Source organism: Varanus komodoensis, unplaced genomic scaffold (genome assembly GCF_004798865.1).
Source record: "Varanus komodoensis strain SLA01 unplaced genomic scaffold, ASM479886v1 scaffold74, whole genome shotgun sequence".
Taxonomy (NCBI): domain Eukaryota; kingdom Metazoa; phylum Chordata; class Lepidosauria; order Squamata; family Varanidae; genus Varanus; species Varanus komodoensis.
In genome coordinates this window covers 146316-173423 of record NW_025336401.1, presented here as the reverse complement: position 1 = coordinate 173423, position 27108 = coordinate 146316, and the positions used below count along the sequence as shown (strand labels likewise).

Here is a 27108-nt window from a genome sequence, read left to right as displayed (position 1 = left end):
TTCTCATGATAAGCTGCATGGCAAAGAATATTTGCAGAGAAGAGTCCTAGCGAGAATTTTTGGAAGGCAAATTTGTTTTGGCTTAGCAAGAGCTCATTTTCTTCCGCGCACAATGGGCTGCGATAAACCAGAAGTCTGGTGGATGGCAGATGACAGGGCTATGCAAGGAGAGGTGATCTGAAGGGGACGAGAGACCATGCGAAGAGGAGGAGAAATGGTGGAGCGAGATATCAGAAAAATGCAGGGGGATTTGCGCAGGCGTGGGACCTCTGTCCACAGACTTGGGCTTTTGCTTGACGCTGCTGCACCAAGGTGGCCTTTGCTTCCTCCCCTGCAGAGCAGTCCTGTCGGACCCCATTCCTGCTGATCCTTGTTCGCCTCTGCCAAAACACTTTGCTGCGACCACAGCTGTTCACCTGCACGGGAAGCCAGCAGCTCCTTCCCCCCAAGCACGAGGAAAGGCAGCTTCTCAGTGCACATCAGGAAGCAAAAGAGATTCTTACCACCCTGACAAACCTGGATGCATCTTTGCCCTGGGGAGTCGTTAAGGAACAAATTAATGCAGAGACACGGAATTCGTTAAACCGCAAAGCCATCCTGATGAGTGACACACATTCCGAGGACAGGCGCTCTCCCCGCACACTCCTGCTCTGAAGAGCCCATCTCTGCCCATCCACCTCCCTGCCCCCACGGGCCGTGTGTCCGCATTCATTCTCATAACCTGCTCTGCTCAGCTAGGCTGACAGAGGAATTGTACTCACAAATCCCAGCCTCCCTACAACAGGCAGCAAACCACACATCAGGCACAGATTCGCTTCCTTTCCCTGCAACACCAAAGTGTTCAACCCAAAGAGCAGAAACTCTGGAGGTGCATCTACGTGGGCCCCTGAGACACCCCTGCAGCTGGTGGCAGGCAGGCAAGCCAGCTGGCAGACTGGGGAGTCTGGATCAGCGCCATTCCCCATGGGCAGGATCCCCGGCTTTCTCCCTCTGATCCTCCCCCTGATCCGGCCTCCCTGAGCCTGGTCTTCCTTGTGTTCCATGAAGCTGCCACCCCAAGAGCTTCTCTGCTGAATGACGGGGTTCCAAAACCCCATGCAGACTGCTTGGGCACTGTGGCAAAGCCCCTTTCAGCCTTTTGCACATGATCCTGGCACTGCAGGACCCTGGCGCTGGGAGGGGCCCTCACAGGTACCCTTAGGCAGCTGCCTTCGTGCACTTCGAGATGCCGAGGCATGTGGTGGCGGCTTATGAAAGTCTTAAACAAACAAATTTCTGTAGACGACTGGCAATCCAGGCCCCTCATGTGTGTCAGAATCCCAGAATCTCAATTCGAGAAGAGGGAATAAAACTCGGGTTCGTGGGAAAGATCAAGCGCCCAGACCATCTGAGGCTTTATTGTATTTACCCCAAGGTTCCCGCGGTACTCTCACGATAATGCATGCATTACCGGGCAGGCAGAGGTGAACTCTGCTGCAAAGCTTCAACACAACTAGAGAGTTTTTATACCCTCCCAGTCACATGCAGGTACAGGGCAATTGATGACAGAATGTAGACATTACAATAAGGTTCTGAGGTCATCACATACAGAACAGATAAAGGAATGCCAGTCAATCATACTGTAACAATGAGATTACAATATTTCTAATTGCATTGTATTGACACTTTAGTTGAGTAACTTGAACCCATCTCCAGGTCTGCTCAGACATGCAAATTCAAGCTACTAGAAACTATTCATGATAAGCTCAGACCCCCATCTTGACTCTAAACATTCTGCATGATCAGGGCACATGAAGCCCTCTGGGCTATCAAAAGATTATTGTAAACTGAATTCCAACAATGACTATTTACAATATATATTTGGACTAAATGGCCTGTCTACTGTAGCTTACAGCTAAAGGTGAGCGAAAGGAGCGGGGGGGGGGGGGATGCCATTTTAAACAGTGACAGCTTGGTTTTGAGAAGGAAGACGGGATTTGATCCCGCAATGCAAAGGCACACAAGAGCAATGCTTTTCAGACAGGATTTATCCAAATTTTCCCAACACAGCACCCTGAGGAGGAGGCAGCAGCTCTTGGGGCCCTTTCCCATTACCCGCTCCCTCTTTTGGTTAGAGGACCAAGGGAATGACGGCAGCCCTCCTTCTGCCCTTTGGTGCTTTGCCATGGGACTCGCATCACCCTGAATTTGGTAAAGTTGGCTTTTTTGCAATTCAGGGAACATGTTTGGCTACATTCAGCGTGAGCGTCCTTTATTATTGAGACTCCAGGTAAAGCATGGTCATTTTCGCCCAGAGTTCCTGTAGTTGTTACTTTGCCCATTGTGCTTCCCTGCTGGTTAGGGTATGGTCCAGTAAAGCTGTACCTCTCCCCCCACGTCTGCTTTCTTCTGGAGGAAGTGATCAGCAACACACTAGGAAGCTCTTAGAGGGACTGTGTTTGGCGGAGCCTGGCTCCCGACAGACATCAGGGAAATTGAAGCCCCCTGTAAGGATGGCATCATGCCTCTTTGAAATACTGGCAATTTTTGAAATACTGGCTTTGAAAGTCTCATCTTTATCCTCACGTTGGCTGGGTGGACGATAATAGACTCCAACTCCTAAGCTCCCTTTCCCCCTCTTTTCCATTTATATTAATCCAGATACACTCAAGGGGATCACAGGTGTCTTCTTCCTGTATTTCTTCACAGCACTGTGCATCTTCAACAAAAAGTGCAACTCCACCTGCTTTTCTGTTACCTCCATTCTTTTTGAAGAGGTGACGCGCTGCGATGTTTGCGTTCCGTTCTGGGAGGCATCCCACCAAGTTTCAGCTCCGGCCCTCCGGTCATACTTGCCCTTGTGCCCTGAGAGTTCCAGTTCATGCGGTTTGCCTCCCACACTTTGGGCCCTTTGTGCATAGACTTCGAAGCGGCAGCAGCTGCCCTTTGCCCCTCCATTTCTGCCTGCCAAGTCGCAGCAGTGATGAGAATGATGAGCTGGAGCAGTGGAAACTGGAAGCCGGGGGGGGGGGGTGAGGAGATGGCCTCGGAGGGAGGGGCTCCATGGAGGGTAGCCTGGTCGAGGACCCCCAAGGCTAAAGCTGGGCGAGCGCTGCTGGACTGGTAGGGCCGGGTGCCTGAGCGCACTCTGCAGTGCTTCCACTCCCAGTGAGCGCCTCCCACGCCACAGGTCGTCTGCATCGCCTGCTGGTGTTGCTCTGGGGGTGTTCTGCACCTGCCTTGAGACACAGCCTAAGAAGCCCGTGGAGAAGGTGCCCGGACTGGCCCCACTCCCTGCATTCCAGCTTCCCTCTGCTGAGCCCTCTGGGGCAGGGGGAAGGCCATGGGCACGTTGGTGCCGGTCACCCCATGTGCCACACAGGAAAGAGCCAAAGCCGCAGCGGCATCTTGGGAGAAATGGGTAAAGCCACCGCCTTGTTTTGGAGTCAGAGGGCCAGGAGAGAGGCTGCAAAGGGGATGGAATAGCGTCTGCAGAGGAGGGACCCAATGGCAGGCGGGTCATTGCTCCAGGCCTGCCTCCACGGTCCATGTGCGGGGCCTGGGGCCTTTCTTTTCCGTGGGGCCACATGTTCCTGGCTGGCGGGCTGACGTTGCAGGACCGCCACAGACTGGCCCTCCAGGACAAGGTATCTGTGTGGCCTCTGCCGGCCAGGCAGCAGCCACAGCTCTGCCTGCTTCTTAGAGGGGGGACCAAACATGCTGCACCCGGGGAACTTGGCCTCCAAGTCGCATTCTTGGGGCAAATGTGTGGAGTTTTCTTTAACTTGGCCGCCACTTCAAAGAATCCTGCCACTCCATCGGTGGCCCTGGCGACAGAGGGGAGGGTCACGTGGGATGAAGACCAGAAAGATGAAAAGGAAGCGTGATTTTTCCTCCCTCGGGGAAGCTGCTACTGCAGCTGATCAGATGGCTGGACTCAGCCCATGAATATCGATCCCCAGTTCAGGTTCCGTGCATGGCTCAGGAGGGGGCACTGCTTTGGTTTCCAAACCAGGGCAGATGATTTGCGTCAGGGGACACCCCCCCATGAGCATTCCCAGGTGGCGCGCGCTGTGTGTGTGCGTGTGTGTGTGTGCGCGTGTGTGTGTGGCTTCGATAGTCCTGTAACGCTGCTTCGGAATGACAAAGCCGGGGGGGGGGGGGGGGGGGGGCCCCCCGGGGGGTTGGGGCCGGGGGGGGGGGGGGGGGTGGGGGGTGTGCGGGGCCGCTACCGCGGCGGGGGAGGGGGGGGGGGGGGGGGGGGGGGGGGCTGGCAGCCCCTGTCGGTCGGTTCCCTGCAGGCAGAGGCAGGACAGGCAGCATCCCGTGAAGCTGTCTTGGCTGAAAATCCCTCTGGAGCCCGGGAGTGTTGTTGGCAGTTGCTCATGGATTTGCTTCGGCAGCAGAGCCCGCTGGAAGGAAAATGCATTAAGAGCTCTTAATGCTGAGCTGAGCCAGCCGGGCAGGGAGCAGGAAGAGGGGAGCGAGTGAGCAGGCAGCACAGCCAGCCAGGCCTGCTCCTGCTCCTGCAAAGGGGGCTCTCCTTTCCCACCGGTGGCAGGCGCAGGGGCCAGCACAAGAGCGTGGGAAGGGAGGGTGGCTGCCACCGCACACAGGGCCCAGGTGGGATGCTGGGTCAGGCTGGACGGGCCGGCCAGGCATGGGCTCAGCCCCTTTAGGAGAAGGCAATCTGCCGATGGGGCCTCCTGAGGCCTCTTCTGGCTGCAGGAGCAAGCGCATCCCTTGGTGACCACGAGGATGCTGAGGGAAGAGGCATGGGCCCGCCAGCAACTGGAGCACGTAGCCCATCTGCCTCTGATGCTGCAGGCAGCAGATGGCCTCCAGGGTCCCCATGAGGTTGTCCAGCCCCTTTCAGAGCCCTCCAAATTGGTGGCCTTCACCACCTCTTGTGGAAATGAGCCATTTACAGTTCCTATGCAGGGGAAACACTGCTCCTTTTATCTGTCCTGAACCTCACCGGGCAGCCTCAGCACAGCCAGCCGAGGATCCAGTGCGCATCTCTTGTGGGAAGCATCAGGGGTGGCCATGGGAGGCTGGAGAACGGAATGGCGCGGGAGAACCCAGCATGGATCCCAATAAGTCGTGCTGAACTGTAAAGGCATCCCTCTCGTTTGCGGTCTCTCAAATGATTTATTTTAAGGAGAGAGAGCGGGCTCTGTCATTCTAGCTGGAGACTGTTAATGCCTAATCATTTTCTTCATGCCACAGGATTTGTGATGGTCTGAATTATTGAAGCAACTGGAATGAGCACTGTGGGGAGAGCAGGGAGGGGAGCTGTTCCTCCACAACAGCTGCTGGAGATGATTTCCAGGCAAATCTTTGGAGGAGGGCATGAAGATGCAGACCTGGATGCCTTGCAGAGCACATTGCCCCGCTGGGGGGCTTCCAGGCACTTCCTCCCCTCCTTCATGGGGAATCCTAAGTGACAAAGTCTGCCTCCAGATTCCAGTGCCTCAACTTCAGCAGGACACATCCAAGGCCTCCAGAGGAATCCTAGACTAGTGAGAGGTTCCATGGGTTGTCCTGCCCTGACAGTCTTCCTGGATTCTAGTCCCAAGCTGGCTTCTTTTAACTCAAGTCTGCTATTCCATGTTCCATGTCCTGCACTCTGGAGTGGACAAGGAGAGAGCCCTCTCTGCTGTTCTTAGCTGACCAGCAGTTTAGAAGAGATTGGCCTGGGATCTGCTGCCATGCCTGGAACCCTTGAAGAATCTGTGCCGGGGTACTAAGATTCAGGTCAGAAAGCAGCAGCTCAAGGTGCTCCGTCCTCTGGGATCAGTCTTTTTAAGGGGAAGTTACATAAGGAGCAAGACCAAAGTTAGCTGGAGGCGAGGAGGCGAGTGCCTCGCCCTCCCCAGTTCTCCCAGCAGGATCCTGCATGGGGAGAACGGGGCCTCACGCCACATGCGGTGACCCATGAGTGGGAAAGAGTGTCCAGCAAGCCCTCAGGAAGCCTGGCTCTGACGCGTGGCCCAGGGATCCACCCGGGGTGGAAAGGGGCTTCACGGCTTAGAGGCAGTGAATTAGTGGCGCAATATGAATGCATTTTTTGACTTGCACCCCAAACCTTGCTCTATCCAGCCGGACTTTCAGGCCCCCGGCTGCCCTGTGGAGCTGAAAGGGAGATGGCAAGGGTTCCTGAGGAGTCAGAGCCACGGAAGAGCAGAGTTGGAAGGGGCCAGGAGGGCCACCAGGTCCAACCCCCTGCGGCTGCAGGCCAGCAGCTGACGCCACCCCTCCCAGGTGGAGCCCGGGAGCGCGCCTGATGCAGGATGCAGTGGCATGAGTGGGTGATTCCCGACCAGTGGGCAGCTCGGGGCAGCTTTTGCGCTATCTGAGCCTGGGTGGTGGGGAAAAGGACCCCCTCCTGACTTGCGGCGACTGTGGAAAAGCAACAGCCTTCAAGCCGATTCCAAAGGAGAAGCCACACAGGCGCTGCCACTTCCCACCATCTCCTGCCACCTTGGCGTGCTTTGCCAAGGCCCTCCTTCCCAGCACCCCACCAAGCTCTCTGGCTGGATGAGCGCCATTGGTCCTCAGAACTCCTGGCAGTCACAGCAGTGTTGCTCCTTCTGCGTTTCAGATGTGCGCTTGTTTAATGTGCTGTTCAAGGCCTTGCCAGGGGAATTGATGACGGCCTCGGAAGAAGCAGCATACGACACTGAAACCCCTCATTAGTCCCAAGGCAGGACCCTGGAGCTGCCACGCAAGCGTGCCCATCATGGGCAGAAGAAGATGACCCGAGGTGGCCAGGTTTGCCACACCGACCAAGGGCTTTTCTTCCTGGGGGGCCATACCTGCCCGGGCACACGTGCGGCCGCGGCAAAGAGGGTCTGAGCCTCCATGTGCCAGAGGATCCGAGGCTGGGTCAAGTCACTGTCCAGGGGACGGAACGCCGATTCTCTGTGCTCATTTCCTCTGCACTCCGTGCTTCTCACAAATGTGGGCAACACTCTTGATTCTCCTCCAAGATGGGGCAGAAGGCCGCGCTTCCTGTTTCCCAGGCTTTGTGGAATTTCCCATCGGATTCTGCTCCAGGACAAAAGCTGAAGCAAATGCTCAAGGAGAACTCAGATAGTTGTTGTTAGTTGCAAAGTCGTGTCCGACCCATTGCGACCCCATGGACAACATTCCTCCAGACCTTCCTGTCCTCCAGCATCCCCCGGAGTCCACCTAAGCCACCAACTGCCTCGGTGACCCCATCCAGCCACCTCATCCTCTGCCGTCCCCTTCTTCTTTTGCCATCTATTGTTCCCAGCATCAGGCTCTTCTCCAGGGAGTCCTTCCTTCTCATTAGGTGGCCGAAGTATTTGAGTTTCATCTTCAGTAACTGGCCTTCTAAAGAGCAGTCAGGGTTGATCTCCTCTAGGACTGACTGGTTTGATCACCTTGTGGTCCAAGGGACTCACAGGAATCTCCTCCAGCACCACAATTCAAAGGCCTCAGTCCTTTGGTGCTCAGCCTTCCTTATGGTCCAGCTTTCACAGCCAAACATTGCAACTGGGAAAACCATAGCATTGACAATACGCACTTTTCTTGGCAGAGTGATGACTCTGCTTTTTAGTATGCTGTCTAGATTTGCTATCGCTTTCCTCCCCAGGAGCAAGCGTCTTTTAACTTCTTGGCTGCAGTCCCCATCTGCAATGATCTTGGAACCCAGGAAAATAAAGTCTGTCACTACCTCCATTTCTTCCCCATCTATTTGCCAGGATGTGATAGGACCGGATGGCATGATCTTAGTTTTCTTAATGTTGCATTTCAAGCCAACTTTTGTGCTCTCCTCCTTCACCCGCATCAAGAGGCTCTTTAGTTCCTCTTCATTTTCTGCCATTAGCGTGGTATAATCTGCATATCTGAGGTTGTTGATATTTCTCCCGGCAATCTTAATTCTGACTTGTGGTTCATCAAGCTCCACCTTTCTCATGATGTGCTCTGCATATAAATTAAATAGGCAGGGCGACAGTATTGCCGAACTTTCTCAATTTCGAACCAATCCGTGGTTCCGTGTCCAGTTCTCACTGTTGCTTCTTGACCCACATATAGGTTTCTCAAGAGACAGATAAGATGGTCTGGTACTCCCATCTCTTTAAGAACTTGCCACAGTTTGTTGTGATCCACACCATCAAAGGCTTTAGCATAGTCAATGAAGCAGAAGTAGATGTTATTCTGGAACTCCCTAGCTTTCTCCATGATCCAGCGTATGTTGGTAATTTGATCTCCAGTTCCTCTCCCTCTTCGAAATCCTGTCTGTACTTCTACAGTACTACATACTGCTGGAGCCTAGCTTGTAGGATTTTGAGCATAACTTTGCTAGCATGTGAAATGAGTGCAATGGTGCGGTAGTTTGAACATTCTTTGGCATTGCCCTTTTTTGAAACTGGAATGTAAACTGACCTTTTCCAATCCTGTGGCCACTGTTGAGTTTTCCAAGTTTGCAGGCATATTGAGTGTAGCACTTTTACTGCATCGTCTTTTAAAATTTTGAATAGCTCAGCTGGAATACTGTCGCCTCCACTAGCTTCGTTGTTGCTCAGACTTCCTAAGACCCATTCGACTTTATGTGCCAGGATGTCTGGCTCCAGGTCAGTGACCACCCCATCGTGGTTATCAGGGGCGTTAAGCTCTTTCTTGTATAGTTCTTCTGTGTAATCTGGCCACCTCTTCTTAATCTCTTCTGTCTCTGTTAGGTCCCTGCCATTTTAGTCCTTTATCATGCCCATCTTTGCACGAAATGTTCCCTTCATATCTCCAATTTTCTTGAAGAAATCTCTGGTCCTCCCTATTCTATTGTTTTCTTCTATTTCTTTGCACTGTTCATTTAAGAAGGCATTCTTATCTCTTCTAGCTATTCTCTGGAATTCTGCATTCAGTTGGGTGTATCTTTCTCTTTCTCCCTTGCCTTTCACTTCCCTTCTTTCCTCAGCTATTTGTAAAGCTTCCTCAGACAGCCATTTTGCTTTCTTGCATTTCTTTTTCTTTGGGATGGTTTTAGTTGCTACCTCTCGTACAATGTTGCGAACCTCTGTCCATAGTTCTTCAGGCACTCTGTCTATCAGATCTAATTCCTTAAATCTATTTGTCACCTCTACTGTATATTCACCAGGGATATGATTTAGGTCATCCCTGAGTGGCCTAGTGCTTTTCCCTACTTTCTTCAATTTAAGCCTAAATTTTGCAACAAGAAGCTCATGATCTGAGCCACAGTCAGCTCCTGGTCTAGGTTTTACTGACTGTATAGAGCTTCTCCATCTTTGGCTGCAGAGCACATAGTCAATCTGATTTCTGGGTTGACCGTCTGGTGATGTCCATGTGTAGAGTCATCTCTTGGGTTGTTGGAAAAGAGAGTTTGCTATGACCATCGTATTCTCTTGACCAAATTCTACCAGCCTGTGCCCTGCTTCATTTTGTACTCCAAGGCCAAACTTGCTTGTTATTCCGGTTATCTTTTGGCTTGCTACTTTAGCATTCCAATCCCCCATGATGATACGGACATCATTTTTTGTGTTAATTCTAGAAGGCGTTGTAGGCCTTCATAAAACCAGTCAACTTCAGCTTCTTCAGCACCAGTGGTCGGGGCATAGACTTGGACTACTGTGATGTTGAATGGTTTGCCTTGGATTCGAACTGAGATCATTCTGTCATTTTGGAGATTGCATCCCAGTATTGCTTTTCCTCCTGACAAATAGATGGAGAAGAAATGGAGGTAGTGCCAAATGTTATTTTCCTGGGCTCCAAGATCACCGCAGGGCTGAGAAACAGCAGGTGCTTTAGTGGGGTAGGTAAAACGGGGGCCCTGAAGCAGCCACGGCCAAGCTGGGAGCACAGAATTACTTCCAACGTGCACCAAGTCCAGTCTTCCTGCAAGCATGCGGGCTTGCCCGGGTGCAATGCCAGTCCGCAAGCCCTCTGCCTCAAGGCCCCTCAGAGCTGGCACTTTCCGTTCATCAAGAGCGACCTTCCACTCCAGTTCCAGATCTGTGCTTCCCGGGCACTCCCAGGCCTGCTCCCAGACAGCAGCCCTCGCCTCTTCCTTGGGTCCCGGTCTCAGGTCAGAGCAAGGGTTGCTGACAAAAACCAGACCCACCACCTCAGTTCATGGTGGCTGCCGTGACTCTTGTGGCAGGCAGTGCTGTTTGGGCTCAAGCCCAGTGCTGCTTCCTGTCCAGCTGAAGTGCATGCCTGCGGGGTGCCGGGAGCAGCGCTCGCGGGTCGTGGGCTGGTGGAAGTGGGACCAAGAGGCCCGGCTGTGCCGGGGGCGGATGTGAGGGGCGCTCTCTTGCTTCCCACAGGGATGGCTGCTGATGCCCCTGCTGGCTCAGGCAAGGCCAGGGATGAGCCCAGAAGGGGAGGGCAGCCTAAGAAACCCCCCCAGTGGAGCTCCCTTTGCCTTGGCAATGAAGCCATGAGCATAAAAAGCAGTGAATTATGCACTGCAAACATATCGCTCAAGCAGCAGGGCTCCCCTTGAAGGCAAGTGGGGCGGCAGCTGCATATTCCCAGCCAAGCAGAAGTGAAGCTGGATGGCCCTTGCCCAGCTCCTGAATCCGGCGCCCCCAGTTTGCTCCTTTGACCTTGGGCAACGGCGACTGGCTTATGCCTTAGCTCTTTGGTTTGCTGCTCCGCAATGCTATTCAAGCAGCGCTTAGAGGGCGGGTGGGGCAGAGGGCACTCCATCTGCTTGGCTGTCTTTGCACCCGTCATGCCTCTACAAAAGACGCTCCTGCGGAGTGCAGTCAAGCTGGCGGCCTGGTGATCAGGTCTGGGCTGCCAGTCTCACCAAGCTATAAGAAGCGGTTGGGCACGAAGAGAAAAGGCCTCCCAGAAGCTGCTGGCCAGGATGACTCAGTGGGGAAGCACCAGGCTTGTTCAGTGCTAGGCTGGCTACTCTGGCAGGAAGCTAGGGACTGCTTGGCGAGCTCCGACCCCCTGGGGCTCCCTCTGCACTCAGGCTGCCTCTCCTGCCCTCCCTTTTGCAGGCTCAGCAGGAACCTGGCGCTTCATTCCCCCCCCCCCCCCAGTGAGCCTCCAGCATTTTCCAGGCGCCCGCCCTCAGCTCAGAGCTCCCACCTCATTCTCTGCCTTGCCTGCCCCCCTGCCTTGCAATGGAGCGCCTTTGCCTTGGCAGCTGCCCCACGGCAGCCGCACCCTGGCAGGCTTCCCAGCAGTGGAGCCACCTTGACCCGCATGTGCTGACCCTGGGGGGTGCAGCGTGTCCTTCCAGTGAGACAGGGAGGAGGCGCTCTCTGTGCACTGGCCCTGGTTGCTCCCACGCAGAAGACAAGCCAGGCAGGCCTTTCCAGTACTGGTTGGCTGCCACACGAGCAGGGCCGGGGTCTTTGGTCAGGTGGGCCTGAGGGCAGGACAAGGACCGATGGGCTCAAGCGGCAGGAAGCCAGCCTTCAGCTGCGCATTAGGAGAATCCTTCCGGCTGTTAGGGCAGCGCAGCAATGGGCCCCGTTGCCGGGGAGGCGTTCCAGGGGCGGCCGGGCAGCCATCCACACGGGGTGCTCTGGATCCTGCGCTGTGCAGGGGCTGGCCTTGGCGGCCTTATCAGCCCCTCCAGACTCGGCTCTCCTGTCCTCCTGTGACCTGTTGAATGGCTGCAGGGCTTAAAAGAACCGCCCTGGAAGAGGTGCACCATCCTGAGACTCACCATCCATCACCCAAGGTGACCCTTTCCTGGAAGGAAGCCTAGGTGGCCAGCCACCTTTGCTCTTGCGGCAGGGCTGCAGCCGAGTGAGGCCTCCGCCTTTCCTCCAAGGAGCCACAGAGGCTTTGTTCCAGAGACATAGAAACACAGAAACAGAGCGAGTCTGAAGGGGTCTCCTGGGCCATCTAGTCTGACCCCTGGCTCTGCTCACGACATGCCCACCACGTGCATGTCCAGCCTATCTTTGAACACCCACACCGATGGGGCCTTCACCACCTCCCGTGGGAGCCCATCCCACACCCTCGGGGTCCTGACTGTCAGGAAGTGCTTCCTGGCATCCAAATGGAACCTTGACTCCCTGAGCTTTGCTCCGTTGGAGCGCGTCCTGCCTTCCTCTGCAGGGGAGAACAGGCCTCTCCCCACCTCCGTGTGACAGCCCCTCACATACCTGTATGTCCCCAACAGACCCCCTCCGAGTCTCCTCTTCTCCAGGCTGAAGAGGCCCAGTTCCCTCAGTCTCGCCTCATCCCCCATCCCCTGCAAACCGGCCACCAACCTTGTGGCCCTGCGCTGCACTGACTCCAACCTGGCTATATCCTTCCTGTAATGAGGGGCCCAAAACTGAGCACAGTAGTCCAGCTGCGGGCACAGCAGAGTCGTGTAGAGTGGTAGTAATACCTCCCTCAATCTAGAAGCCACACTTCTGGCTATGCAACCACGGGTGGCGTTCGCCCTCTTGGCCACCGCATCACACTGCTGGCTCATGTTCAGCCTGCAGTCAGCCAGCACCCCGAGGTCCCTTTCACAAGTGCTGCTCTCCAGACACTTGTCCCCGAACCTGTACTTATGACCCCCATTCCTACGCCCCAAGTGCAAGACCTTGCAGATACCCACATTGAACGCCATCCTGTTGTCTCCTGCCCACTTCCATAGTCTGTCCAGATCCTTTTGGATCTGGAGTACCTGCTCCTCAGTTGTGGCCACTGCTCCAGTTTTAGTGTCATCTGTGAATTTGGCCAGCAGACTGTTCACCCCTTCTTCCATGTCACTGATGAAAAGATTAAACAGGATTGGCCTCAGGACAGAGCCCTGGGGGACCCGCTTGTCACTGGCCGCCACCCCGGCGATTCCCCACTGCATCCGGCAACACATGGCCAGGCAGGCAGCAGCAGCAGGAGCAGCAGGGCTGGAAAGTGCTTCTGATGCACTCTGAGATCCTCGGATCTATTTGGCTGGACAGAGGCACCTTGCTGTTTTTGCTGCCACAGCAGCAGTGGCAGCACTTTTTGTGCATGACTAAATGGGAGAGAAGAGGCGAGAGGCAAGCAGGATCGGCAGATGAGTCAGCACCTCCAGGCCCCCGAAGAGGAGATGGGTGCAGCGGCTTGTGCTCTCTTCGCAGGCTGCAGAGCAGTTGAGGCTCTGGGAGGCCGCCCAGTCCCCCGATCACGTAGCAGAAAGCAGAGGCAGCCGTGCTTTGTGCCCAGTGCTTGGGGCCCGATCCTTGCTGGGACATGAGACTCCAGCACTTGCTCGAAGACATCTGGGACACTTTTGCGAGTGCAGGTCAGAATGGAAAAGGGTGTCCCTTCCAGCTCCCTTTGGAGTCGCCGGTCCTTGACCTGAAAGCCGTCGCCCTTGATCAAAGGTGGCATATCGAGAGCTGAGAAAGGACTACAAACCCCACATCACCACATCCGCATCACCAATGCTTGCCGAAGCTGGAGAACCGTGGTGGGAGGCTAAAGGAACAAGCAAAGGCAACTGGGAGCAGCTGGGTCACCAGGAGGTCAAGGGAAAGGCAGCCTTCCTCCAAGGCAAGGCCAGCGGAACCAGGGCTGGTGGACCAGGGGCCGGGCATCTGCCCAAGGGCTGGCCAGAGTTAGGTGGCTAGACGCAACTGCCAAACTCAAGTTGGTCTGGACCCTGCAGTGTCTTTAGGAGAGGCAGTTGGCTGTTTGCGGGTGGGGGGGTTGCTGTAAGCATGGTGCTGGGCGGAGGTCCTTGTGCTCATGAGGTGCAGGTGCGAAGGTTAGCACGCGAGCAGGAGGCATCTTGGACCTTGGTGGCTTGCCTGCAGTCCCCTGCACTCACCTGGTGCTGTTAATCAACACCAGGTGAGCCAATGGGAAGCAGCAGCTCCTGCTGCTCTGGTTGCAGAGGGGCAAGCCAGCCTTACTTGCACCGCTAAGACCTAGTTCAGCTAAAGGGTACGTGTGAATCCCCTCCCAAATATAGTTGCTGGGCTATCCTCACTGAGCACGGCTCAGCTTGAGGGGTGGGGCCTTGGCTCATCAAGGTGCCGTCTCTCAGGTCAGACACCTTGACCAACAGGCAACCAAGTAGGAGTGCCAGTACCCAGCCCTGGAGAACGGAGGCCGCCTTCCAAGAGCCGTGGCGAGCATGGCAGTGCCCGTCGCAACGTTCTTGCCTGCTGCCACCCAGCCGGTGCCACCAACAGACCTACGAATACGTCAGGAGGGGCTGAGCTGTGAGGCGGCCCTGGCTCTGCTCTGCTCTACGGCACCTCAAAGGCTCTGGCCTTTGGTGCATTAAGCCTGCCAGCGGGCCCCAAAGCGGGAGGGGCACACTGCAACGACTCTGGGCACGTGCTGGGACAGAAGCCAGGATGTGGAGGCGCACAGCGGCTGCCCAGGCTCAGAAACCAGTGGAGCGCTTCGTCCAGTGTCTTCAGCTCTAGCTCTGCACCCAAAGCTGCATTAATCCTCTTTTCTCTAGCTTGGGGTTTCTTTTTATCTCTGCTCATGTCTGTTGCTGAAGCATGAAAATGCGCTCTTTTTTGTCTCCTTTTTAGTCTGTTGCACAGCCTCCAGTGAGCTAGAAGTGATAGCTGAGAAAAACCAGAGTCAGATCGAATTAGTCAAATGAATCTGGAAGATTTATTTTATGACAAATGATGAGACGTGAACTCCGCAATAAGTGAAGTATAAGGGGAAACATGTGAATGTGCTAGGAGAGCTGTGTACAAATAGAAATTAACCCCGTGGGATAACAGTTAATGACTGACTGGGAGAAAGTGTGGAAGAAACAACACATGTAAAAACAATAGAAACTTAATCTATGGAGCATGAGAGGAGCAATTTACACACATGCGCGCGCACGCACACAGAGCCAACAGCAAAGGAACAACCCAAAGGCCTCTTCGGTCCTGCACGTGGTTCTCTGCAGAGTGGAGTCACTGCCCTGCAGCACAGAGCCACCTTGCCCAAAAGTTAAGAAAAGAAGGCCAGGGGAACAATACTCAGCATTGGTCAAGACTGGGCCGGGATCCAGTGCTAAAGGAAACCGGAGGAAGGGGTCTGAAAATAAAATTGGGATGCTTCACGGGAATAAGCAAAGATGGTTTATGTTTAAAGCAGCAGCAGCAGCAGAATCCAAACTGTTGATGAGAGAAGCATCTAGCCCCGAAAAGCTGGCTCAGAAAAAATACCCACCAGCCTTTGTTTTTCCTTCTTCAAAGCAGGGGGAGGAGGCAAGGCATTTTCTAAGCAAATAAACACCATCTCCCCTCAAAGGCAGAGGAGGAAGAAAGTCAAGCAAAGGCCCAGAAGGCCCCTGAATCAGCAAACATTTGCTGGCAAAGCTGGTGGTGAGCAATAACGGTGAATTAGGCCTTCAGTCTGGAAAGTCAGCAAAGCTCCAGTGATCTCAGTGGGGCTAAATTCTGAGTAGCTCACTGGAGGACTGAGCTCCAGCTCAGAAATATGCTGTTCCTTCTTGAGAGCCCAGCATCTCAGACAGTCTCTTCTCTTGCAGCAGTTCAGGAATCTGTAAAGGCAGAGTCGCTTTGGGTGGCTGCTGCGTCTGCCGTGTGGTCCACGAAGGACATCCAGAAGGCCGGCTGGCTGCGGCAGAAGAGTCCAGCGGGTGCTTTGCCTGGGCTCAGCCCAGGCTTGTTCTCAGGTTTGCCGCAGCGTCTGCCTGTTCCCACGTTCCAGAGCCTCAGCAGAAGAGACACAGCCGGGCCAGTTCTGTGAGTCACGAATGGCAGCGGGCTTTGCTCAGCCCAGCTGCCTCCACCCTGTTCCGCAGGGGCTGCAAGCCTCGGGATTCCAGCTAAGCTCTGCATTTCTGGGAAGACCCCGGGCATGCAAAGACCCTGTGAGGAGGCCCTCCAATCCAATGCCCCTCTGCAGTGCGCCCTGCGCAGCTTGGGCTCGCTCATCCTGAACCGGCAGTGCCTCTCGGGGGAGCTCCTCAGGTGCCCCAGCATATCGGCCTGGGGACTCCCCACCCGTCAAAGAAATGTGGCCCACTGCAAGCCTGCCCGGGGGGAACCTCCGGGACCTGGCGCAGGCGGCGTTCCTTGCAAGACTGCACTGCCAGCTGCTCCTTCACGGCTTCCACAGCTGTGAGCTTGAGCCTAACCTGCTAGAATTTAGAAAGCTCAGCTAGAATTTGGAAAGCTGGCGGCACAGCCTAACTTTTAGGAAATGCTAGCATTCGGTGGCCGGTGCAGGACAAAGCAGCCCCCAGACAGCCCCCCATCCATGGGCACATGGCTACTGCCACCCCCACGTGGGCATTTGCTCATGCAGGCGGCTAACGCACGGCAACAGGGGCTGATAGAGCCGTTGGGGTGGGCAAGAGCGAGCTGGGGCCAGAACTGTATGCTCAGCTCGGCGACCAGAGAAGGCCTGACCTGGGGCGAGCCCCCCCCAGCCGAGGCAGGGAACTGCGTGTGTCACACTGGTGGTGCTCGCTGCCTCAGGCCAGCCGTCCACGTCTCCCTGTATGCACACATCTACTCTCCAGAACAACGGAAGCTGCTGCGTAAGATTTGAATGGCTCTTCACCAAGCAGACCTCAATCCTCAGTGGCCAGGCAGGCGAGGCCGGGGCAGAACATCCGCTTCGCACGGCTCTTCAGTCCCCTTAACTGGGACCTCCAGTTAAAGGTCCAGCGGCAAAGGATGAAGGAGAGAGACCACGCTGGGCCCAGGTCCCTGGAGGGGTGTTGCCCACTAGGAGAGACACCGGGGCAGCTGGATGCGCCATCCCACCTGGCTCACGGCTCCACGGACCCTCCGCCAGACGGCTCCTTCGGCATCGTTCACCACCACGGCCTCGCTGTGTGTGCGCACAGGCCGGCGCTCCCGCACACAAGGGCCCTCCACAGAGGGACTGCTGTCCTGTTTGCCAGGACGGGGGGAGCATGGTGGGAAGGCCCGGGTGGGGCAGGAGGACTCTCATGGCAGAGACCCCAGAGGGCTTGTCCGAGGGGCAGCGGCACGCATGGCGGCTGGCAGATGACCGTTACAGCCGGTCGCCTGCAGCTCGCTGGCGGACTCCCCCTTCCCAGTCCCCATTGCCCCACCGCTGCCCTCCAGCTCAGGTCGGGGCTCCATCCTCTCGCGGCCGCATCTGGCCTGCCCCACCTGGAGCTCCGGATCCACGCGTGCGCCCTTGCACAAGGCCACCCCCCCACTTCCCCAGAACCCACACGAGGCGAAATGTATGAATGAATTAAACATGACACATCATTATTTGGATCATATTCCACAGTGTCTGAGCCCATCTCCTGCCTTGACCGGATTTGTTCTCCAAGAATAGGGCGCAGCTGTCCCCGCCAGCATCTTTTCCGCATACCATGTTGCTTCCTGAGACAGCCCTTTAATGTGGCACTCACTTCCCAAGTTTGTTCTCTTTAAAACATTTATTTGCAATTTACATCACAAGTAAATATTAATAGGAAGAGGCTCTGAGTAAATGGGAGCTAGCTGCAGGGCTGAAAACTGGGCATTCCCGCTTGATCCCAGGCCCCGACTCTCCCAGGGGCTCCCTGCTTCAGGGCCATTGGTGGCCAAGTGAAGCTTTGGCCGGTCAGTGTCACACCTTCTCATGCAGGCAGCCAACCTCCAGCAGGGGCGGGGGCTGCTGGGCAGTGGGACAGCTTGCCTGGGGCCTGGGGACCCTCTGTCCTGCAGGACCGGAGAGCTGCCTGGCAGAAGCACTGGAGCAGCCCATTTCTGGCCCCGGCAGTGGCCAGACCGGGCAGCCTTTGAGGGCCCCCCAGTCCTGGGTCTCTTCTCCCTACGCAGAAGCAGCCAGATCTGCTGTGCTCCCAGCAGAGAAGGGGCAGCTGGGCAAGGAAGCAGCCACAGGCCCGAGTCCTCCTTCCGTGGCTCTTTCATTGCAGGAAACTAGAGGTAAAGGTAAGCGATCCAGTACACGACGTTGAAGAGCAGGAAGGCCGTGGGAAAGAAGACGCGGGAATAGGAGTCCAGGCGGGAGATGTGGATGCGGATCCGCCCCTCCCGCCACGTCCCGGTCTGGCAGTCCTCAATGCAGCAGAAGAAGCGCCGGCACTCCTTCCCCTCCAGGCAGGGCGTGGGCAGCTCCTCCTCCTCCTCCTCCTCATCACTCAGCTCTGGCGGCCACCGCACCAGGCTGCTGATGTGGATGGCCGTGTAGGAGGGCAGGTGCCGGCCGTGCCTGGCTGGCTGGAGCGGGACAGAGGGCTTGTGAAATGGGGGTGAGGGGCCTCAGCGCGCTCTGGCTGAGCTGAGCTGAGCTGCAGCCCCACCGTCCCGCTCACGGGGCTCCCTGGCAGCACAGGGGCCCTGCTGGGCACCAGCCACCTTCCCGGGGGCCCTGAAGCTCTGGGGGGGGGGGGGGCAGAGACCCAGGACAGCCAAGCGAGCAGCCTCTCCATTCAGCGAACGGGGCCGTGCCCCTCCGGGCTGTGGAGTGGGGTCCGGTTCTCAGGGGCCCGAATCCAGGCTGCTGCCGAGGCGGTGGCATCAGTGGGAACCTGTCCCCTGCGGGGGCCTTGGCAACCGCTGGCATCACGGAGAGCCCCTTTCCCATCCCCGCTTTCTGGCAGTCTTCTTTTGGAGGCCCCTCGAGAACTGCTGACCCAAAGGGGGTTCCCCCAGCCAGCCTTCTCTGACCACAGCACCCTGCCCAATGCCCCACAGAAGGCCGAGCAGTGGGGCGCGAGGGCAGCCAGCTCCTCCACACCGCCCAGCCCCAGGCAGTGGGGCAGCACAGCTCAGCCACCGGCGGTGCCCTCCTCATGCACGGGGCACTGAGGCAGCCCCCTCCTGCTTGCCCCCCCCCCCCGCAGCCGCCACACGCTTCCTCCCCGCGCGCGACGGCTCACGCTCACCGGCCTGGGCCTGTGGGGGCCGCACTCCGCGGGCTTCCTGCTCCCCGCGAGATAGTTGAGGGCGGCGTACTCCATGAGGGCCGCGAAGACGAAGAGGAAGCAGGCCGAGACGAAGAGGTCCATGGCCGTAATGTAGGAGACGCGGGGCAGGTGCTTGCGGGAGATGGTGCTCAGCGTGGTCATGGTGAGCACGGTGGTGATCCCTGCGAGGGAGGCCGAGCTGGCTGCGGAGGCGCGGCGGGAGCCTCGCACGGGCCCCCCGGGGCTGGCGGGGGGACCCCAGTTCTCCCCTGGGGGGGGCCCCCGGGCCGCCGGGCCTGCTGGGTGTAGTCCCGGATGGAGGCAGCTCTCTTGCCTCCACACTGGGGGCCCTCATGGCGCCTGAGGTGGGGGTGGCGGCTGCGCCAAGCCCCCCAGGCCGTGGGGCGCCTGAGGAGTGGGGGTGGAGCGCCCCAGCCCTGCCTTACCCAGAGATGTCCTGGCAGGAGTGGAGTCCCTCTTGATCCAGAAGGAGACCCAGGACAGGACGACTGTCAGGATGCAGGGAATGTACGTCTGGATGGCGAAGTAGCCCATGCGCCGACTCAGGTCAAAGGAGACCGTCATGACCATGTAGTCCCCTGGGGAGGCCACAGGCAGCCCAGCGTGAGGCCCACGGACCTGCCGGGTGGCCGTGTGCTCCCAGCGGGCGATGTCACCTTCGCCACACGGCTCAGCAGGGGCTGCTCCCTGGCCGCACACACCCGCCACCGCCCACGCACTTGCGTCGTCTTCTGCCTCTGCTCCCCGATCCCTTTGAGTGCCACCTGTAGCTAAACCGGCAGTGAGAAACCCAGATCTGGGTGACCCGAGAACCAAGAAGTATAGGTTTGAAGGGAGGGGTCGAAAAGCCCTGCCTGGCCCCCCGTTCCCATCCACCAGCATGCATCACTTGTCCAGGTAATCCAGACTCGCCCACAGTGTGCCACAGGTGAGCACGCGGGTACGTATTGGAGGGAGGCCTTCCATCGCTTTGCCAGTAAGAGTGCTAATGAGCCATCACGTCCCCGAAAGCAGGCCAGTGTGTTAATTTGTTTTCTTTTGGCCAGATATTGCCGTATCTCAGTGCAGGTGACATTCTGAGGGATTCCAGCAAAGGAGGCCGGTCCCCCAGCTCAGTCAAACTACGGGCAGAGATGCTTGATTAAGACAACCAGCTTCCAGGAACTGCCTCAATCTAGAGATGTTCACAAGCGGTCGAGAAGGAAGCCGTTTGCCCTTTATCTCGGCCACAGTTAAGACCTGCTTCTGTACCTAGGCCCCCACTTGTGCTTGCCAGTCACGAACAGATTAATCAGTACGAGGCTTCAGTGCAAATTACCTCCCCCCACCACATGCCTTCTCGGAGTGAACAGGTTAAAATCGCAACTGCTATCCTGCCTTGCTCCTCGGGGCTTAAATTCTGTCCCCAAACTGCCACGGGCTCCCCTGCCTCAGAGCTCGTCACATCACGTTGAAGGCTGGCGACGGTGCCCCTGGGCCCCCGGCACGGCACGGGTCTCGATGTGCCTGGGGCGCTGGGACAGAGTCGGAGCCATGCTGCCCTGTGCCACGTCTTTGGCCGCTCCCCTTCCCACGGTTCCTTACCAGCCCCAGTCCGGAGCACCTCAGACGTGTTCCTGAGCCCTGTGAAATCAAACTGGTAGAGCCGCCAGGTCCGCTGGTCAGAGACTTCAATGGAGTATCTCTTCCAGCGGTAGATTATTTCCTCTTGTGGGTAGCCATCTGCAAAGAGACAGACATTTTCGGGGAGGTAAAGGCTGCAGGCCCTTCCCAGCAGAAGTAAGACTCCTGCTCGTGCTCTCCATCATCTCAGAGGCAGGCTGTTCTGGCTGTACCACGGAAACATTTTCCAACATGAGAGCTCTTTTAAAAGGAAAGCTGGAAGAAGCAGTCAAGAAGTTTAAACCCCTTCATAAAGCTTAGAACAAGAGAAGCCTGGATAGGGCGCATACCACAGGCTTGGAAGGTTCACGGGGCCCCTAGCACAGCTGGTGGGCAGCACAACGGAAGCTGAGGGGGACAAGGCTTCACTGAGTGGGGAGTGAGCTGCCTGGAGGACACTGCCAGTTGCTCCTGGGACTAGGAGGCAAGGGGCCTCTGGGCCAGCCTGCAGGCCAGGGACAAAGGGCTCTCACGGGCAAGCTGCTCCCCAGGAAGCCAGGAGCAGCCACTGGCTCGCGGTCTTCCCTTCGCAGGCTCCTGGACCGCATGCACCCCTGTGGCTCTGCTTTAAGCAGCACCAGGTTGCTCCTGATTCATACAGTTCAGACCCCAGTCCTTAATGCCACTCCCCTCGTGCCAATCACTTCTCCCAGTAAATCAAATCGAATCTTTTTTCAAGAATCAATTTGATTGACTGGACTGTGCCACTGTTCATTTCTTTTAAAAATGACGAGTATCGCAGGAGCTTGTTCTTAAGGAAAAGCCCCTGCTAAAAGGCTAACAATTGTGCTTTGAGGATGGGCAGCTGGTGGAATCGGGCCCCCAGGGCCATCAGGAGCTGCCCTGGTCCCGGTTGGCAGCGCCTCCGCCTCGCCTGCAGCGGCTCTTCCCTGGTGGTGGGAGAGGAGAGGCGGAGGGTGGGATGTGGAGGAGCATGAGCGAGGGCCTCCTGCGAGGGAATTAGGGCTGCGGCCCCCGACCCCTGCCTCCGCTGGAGTGGCAGCCCCTGAACCGAGTGTAAAACGAAGCAGGCAAGCACATGTGCGGCATCAGAAAGTGGAGCCATTTAGCTGGAACGACGGGCCTTGAAAGGAAGCCTACTCCTTCCCAGGGAACTGGACAACCCTCTGCTTGGGCTTTGGCCTGGCCGAATCCTGCATTTCCGGCTGCTGGAAAAGGCCCTGCTGAGTGCAGCAGCTCCAGTCCCCTTTGGCCGAGCAGACGGGCATGGGGATGGGGGGGGGGGGATTCTTCGGGCACGGCGGGGCCCTGCTGCCCCTGGCCAGCTTCAGGGGACCACAAAGGCCTGGAATCACGGGCCTGTGCACAGACCCGGCCACGATCGGCCACTGCAGTCCAGGTGGAAACAAGTGCCAGACGGCAAAAGCCCACATGCCACCCGCTCGGCATCTCGACTGGCCCCACAAGGCACCGGGGGGGAGGAATCGTCAGGTGTGCCCCCCACCCCATGGGCAGATGTGCCCCCCACTTTCACCCAAGCAAGGCCTCTCCCTCCCCCGGGGCTGTGAGGGGCGGGGGGGAAAGGGTTGAGGTAAGGGGGGAGCAGGAAGGCCTCCCTGGCCCCAAAACGGCTCCTGCAAGCAGCTGGCCTGGCTTCCTCTGCCACTCTGGCTGCATCCGCAGAGGGACGTGCAGAGGCCCTGTTGAGGGCTGGCCCTGATGCGCCCGGGAGGGGATCACTCCTCAGGGAGCCGGGGCAGGCGAGGCCGGGCAGCGGCACTAATCCAGGCGAATGTGCGGCATGTGCCGCTAGGTGGGCTGCCCGTAATCGGGAGGCACTCGGAAGATGCAGAGGCCGAGAGGGGCCCTTGGCGCGCAAGGCTGGTTTCCGACCTGCGACCGCTGCCCCTGGAGCGGCCCTCTGTGCGCCCACCCGTGCGGGCTCTGCTTGCACATGTGCAGTGAACTCGGGGAGGTTCCAGAGCTGACGGGTTAGTACTCAGCAGGAGCCTGGCCCCCGCAGTTCAGCAGCTGCAAGCGGGCTTCTCAAGACGGCGCTCCGGTAAGCCCGGCATCTGAACAGGGAAACACACATGGGCAGGGGCAACGGCAGCCATGCACTTGGGGGGCACGTGAGTGAATTTGCCGGACCGTGTGGGGCAGGCCTATCGCCACAGACACCTCTGGGAAGGCTTCAGGCGAGGAAGGTGGGGAAAGAAGCCCGGAGGCATGCAAGGCCTGGGGCAGCAGATCTGGGCTTGAGCTAAGGAAGCTCTTTTCCTGAAAAACCAGGACCCATACAGTCCCTCTCAGCCCCAGGTTTCCAGACCTCACGGCAGTGGGCAAAAGCTGGGGAATGTACAGCTGGCATCTGCTGGAGGAGCTGGGCTCAAGGAGGCAGCAGGTGAGCAGACGGCTGCCGTCTTCTTCGCCCGGCGCTTGCCCTGCTCTTTCAGAGCCTTCCCCAGGGGCCCCAAAGGCCAACTCCTCCAGCCTCCTCTTGCCCCACAGCTCAGCCCCATGCCACTCCCCGCGGCACTACTCACAGCTGGAGAAGACGAGGGGGCAGGAGTGCGTGTCCATCGGGAAGTCCTGCAGCTGGAGCAGGCACTCGGCCTCGATGGTCAGCCTGCGAGGGAGGAGGCCCGCAGTGCTTGCTGGCGCTGCAGCTCGGCAACGCCATCCTCTGCTGCCGAGAGGGGGGTCCCGGCAGCCCCACGCCACAGAAGCCCCCGGGGCCCCGCCAGCCCCCCGCAGCCCGCGGGCGGCACTGGAGCTTGCAGCCACCCTGCGGTCCGTTCCGATTCCTTTGGGGGGCACGTGACCACACTCTGCTCGCCCCCCCCACTTCGGCCCTTGCTGTGCAATCCCAGCCCCCCGCCCCCACCCAGCATGCTCTGTCCCCACTGTGCACCAGGAGCCACCTGAGGGTATACAGCACTTTGCCGTCACTCCAGATCCGGAGGAGCTGGTTGGGGGTGGTGATCCAGTGGGAGTCCGCCCTCTTGGAGTTCCTGAAGAAGGTGTCTGGGATCCAGATGCGGCTCACCATGTTGGAGTTGAGGGTCAGCGCCTGGAGGGTGCTGTTGAAGCGCAGGCGCCGGTCGTACCACGTCTGAGCAAAGAAGATGTCGATGGTGTATTCCTGCGGGAGGCGCAGCGGAGCCGTCACCCGTGGGGCTTCTGCTCCATGGCCCCTCGATGGGGCGGGGGCCTCTGCCTGGCAGGGGACCTTCTGGGAGATCTGGAGCAGGGCAGGCCCGGCCACAGCAGGCGCCCAGGCAGAGCCGTCCTTCCATCCCAGGGTTTTGGTCAGGTCCGGAGGAGGAGAGCGGGATGCTTCTCGGCCGAGGGCCTCCTTGCAGTCTGCGGCGCAGGAGCAAAGCCTCAGGGAGCACAAGTCTGTGTGCCCCAGGACGGGCACGGCCCGCACAGGCAGACGCAGCCCCTTGCAAGGCGGGGCTGTGGGGCGCTGGAGAGAGGGCAGGCCTTGGGACCATGCGGTGCAGCCGGGAGAGGGAGGCGGGGCGCAGCTGGCCCCCTCACCCCTGGGGCTGCCTGTCTCCCCCGTGCCACCAGGCCAGCGCAGCCCTGGCTCCCAGGGCCACTTCCCATCACAGACGCGCCATCCCCATCCCTGCAGGGTTCTGTGGCTGCCCAATGGGCTCGACACTCACCATGTGGATCACAGAGACCGGCCCGATGCTGTTGACGTAGATGTCCACGTCGATGAACGTGGGCTTGACTGCAGAAGAAGCCCAAGGAGAGGCGGCTCAGCCGGGAGGAAGGGGCAGTGCCGAGGACAACCGTGGGGGGTGGGATCATCTGTGTCTGTTCATCAAAATGCCACATCCCGCCGTACGGCGCATCACTGCACCCATGCAGCCTTGCGATAGTGGAAAGACCGCTCCGGTGCAATCGAGGCAGGCCGGTTAAAGGGTGCGGACAAAGGGCGGCAGCGGTGCCACACAAATGGTGGCCCCAGAGCAGGGCCTGCTTTGCATGCCGAAAGCCCTCAGTCCGGTTCCTGGCTGCATCTCTTGGCAGGGCTGGGGAAACAGACTCTGGCCTGAAACCCCGGACAACTGCTGCTGCCAGCCAGTGTCAGCAGTGCTGGGCTAGATGGACCAGGGATGGTGTCTGCCTGAGTCCATGGCAGCTTCTGATGTGCCCAACAGGTCCAAACGAAAAAGGGGAAGCCCACTGAAATGAAAGCTTCCAGGGCTGCTTAAAGGACAGAGATGAAAGGGACCTTGCTAACCCATTGCATAATTGGGGGGCCGCAGGAAAAAAGACCATTTTGCTCCACCCACCTCGGCAAATGCCCCAGCAGGAGCATGGCAGGAGCAGCCTTGGCCCGCCAGCCCCGGCTCTGTGCCTCGCCCGGCCCGAGCACGCAAGCAGGGGGCTCTGGGTGGGTGCAGCAGGGAACGGCGCTGTCCTGAACGGGTCTCCCGCCACGCCTCTGGAAGAGCACCTTCCCAGGCCAGTGCCTCGGGGAGCTCCGGCCAGGGCTGTCTGTTCGGGCCGGAGTGCAGAGCCCTCTCTGAGCGTGCACAGCTGCATTGCAGCCTCATCCCGCGAAGGGGGGGCGTCCCTCATCTGTCGTCTGCATAATGGTGGCGGCGATGAGGATGGGGGTGGGCGGGGCTGTTTGCCAAAAATAATACATTTGAAAGGAAGGCTCCCCCTCCCACCATCCTGCGGAACATTTGGGAATGTGACGAATACTCCTGGGGAAATGGGTGGGAAGAGGTGAAGAGTTGCAGGCCATGGGCTAGGAAGGGCTTGATGCTGCTGGCCATCCAGAGCCCAGGAAGCAAAGCCACCCCCGGCCTGTCAGGCGCTCCTCACTGCTCCCCCAGAATGGCTCTGCTCCCCAGCAGGTCCTGAGGACTTACCACCAACGTCTGGCCGCAGCTTCTGGTCATAGTTCTGGAGGAGGGAGTTGAGGATCTGGGTGGCATCCGTCTCCTGGGCTTTGGGAGTCAGCACCCAAGTCTTGTTGGCACTGAGGTAATCATAGTCGTACTCCTCCACGCTCTCCACCCTGCAGGACAAGGGAAACCCTCGCAAGGACAAGGGCAAGGAGCACGGCGCTGGGGCGGAGGCTGCCATGCAGGCCGCAGGTCCCGTTTTTGACTGCCAGCATCTCCCCCACCTAACGCAGCAGGTGGTAGGAGACAAGAAGAGGGCCAGACGGCCTCGGTGGAATGGGGGCACGGGGGGCATTCTTTCCCACATCTGGACAAAAGCATTCAGAGAGCAGCAGCTGTTGGGGAGAATGAGAAGAGAGGACGGGGGGGGACGTGGCCCCTTTTGGGAGGGTTTGGCCTCTCCCCTCTCCGCCTGCCCTGAACAGGATCCGAGGCCCACGCAAGGGAACGCAGCCAGCTCTCCCCGTGACCCTGACGCGCAAGAGGAGGGGGAGCAAGTTGTGGTCCCGAGAAGCAGGTGACAGAGGTCCTTTTCTGGGGCTATCCCTGTCGACAGAGTCCACAGGCAACCTTCCTCCTCTGCCATGAGGCTCTGAGCAAGGGAGGTGTTCACTGAGCCCCTTTGGCTCCCAGGTACTTTAGGGGCCAGAGATGCACAGGACAAGCGGAGCCAGAGCGATGCCTGCCTTGGCAAGTGATCCATGAATGTTTTAACCTTTCGGAAAAATTTCCAGACTTATTCTCTCTCCTCCCTTTGCTTACGCCCAAGAGCTGGAGTGAGGCAAGCCATGGGGTACAAGGGACTCCCTCCTAATTTTCCAGAACTCAGGCCTCGTTGCTATCATCAGCCATTGGCACCAAGCTCAGAGGAAGAGCAGGCTGGGTTCTGCACACAGGAGAACGAGGTCTGATTACTCGGGGTCAACCTGCAGTGAAAAAGTGAGTTGAATCCTGCAATGTCCGAAAGCCCTCCTGGCTTACCGCATCTCTTTCCAAAGAAAAATGCTGTCTGGACGCTGCCTTTGCGAGCCTCCAGCAGAATCCGGCCCGTGCAGCCGCTCAGAGGGGGCCTCGCCCGGCTCGCCTGTCCGAGGCACAGCCCTGGCCTCAGCGGACGGCAGCAGTGGCCCACGTGTGCTCCAGGCTCTCAGGCCGGGAATGGGGAGCTCCTCGCGGGGCAGCAGCTCTGCCTCAGGCATCCCCCACAGGAGGCGCTGAGAACAACTGGGTGCTTTTCGCAAGGGGAGCTTCTCATCGCCCGCCCGCATCTCGCTCCGGCGGCAGAGAGCGGCTCGCGAGTCCCGCTGAGGCCCCCTTTGCGCGGGCCAGCCCACGGCTCTCTCTCCCGTCTCCCAGGTGTAATAAGCGATGCCTGGGCTCCTGCAGGCAGCAAGCACCGGGGAGGCGGCCACGTTGTGCCTGGAGCCTGTTCAGGGAACTGTCACATATGGAAAACGTTTTGCACTCAAGAGCACGGCAGACTGGCGGAGGGGTTGCTGCAAGCCTGAGCCATTCCATCTGGCAACTCGTAGAAGGTGCTTCCCGTCAAGCTCAGGCAGAATCGAGAGGAGAGACCCATGCCTGACACACGGCAAAACCTGCTTGTCTCCGGATGAGAAGCCAGAGAGAAGACTGCACTGCCGGAGCCCCTGTGTGTGCTGGCATGTGCATTTGTGGCGTGTCCACGTGCACGCTGAAGCAAGAGCTGCACCTCGGACTGGGACG

At 58.2% G+C, this 27108-nt stretch overlaps 1 protein-coding gene across 1 annotated transcript; it reads right to left on the bottom strand.

Moving 5' to 3' along the window:
- Nucleotides 1-17813: 17813 nt before the first annotated feature.
- LOC123034920 (gamma-aminobutyric acid receptor subunit gamma-4-like) lies at nt 17814-26651 on the bottom strand. Its single transcript, XM_044452704.1, has 9 exons — nt 26365-26651; nt 25348-25496; nt 24124-24191; nt 23371-23591; nt 22993-23075; nt 20408-20545; nt 19249-19401; nt 18782-18984; nt 17814-18113 (listed from the first exon to the last, which is right to left on the bottom strand). Exons 1-9 carry the CDS (start codon nt 26649-26651, stop codon nt 17814-17816), a joined length of 1602 nt encoding a protein of 533 aa, XP_044308639.1.
- Nucleotides 26652-27108: the final 457 nt, after the last annotated feature.

What these genes read in the sequence shown, in the direction of transcription:
- LOC123034920 (XM_044452704.1), bottom strand. Translation starts at nt 26,651, where the DNA reads ATGCGGGCGGGCGATGAGAAGCTCCCCTTGCGAAAAGCACCCAGTTGT. An exon ending in GGTGCTCCGGACTGGGGCTG is followed by an intron (nt 19,402 to 20,407) that starts GTAAGGAACCGT and finishes TGGCCTCCCCAG; the next exon opens with GGGACTACATGGTCATGACG. An exon ending in TCCTGCCAGGACATCTCTGG is followed by an intron (nt 18,985 to 19,248) that starts GTAAGGCAGGGC and finishes CCTCCCTCGCAG; the next exon opens with GGATCACCACCGTGCTCACC.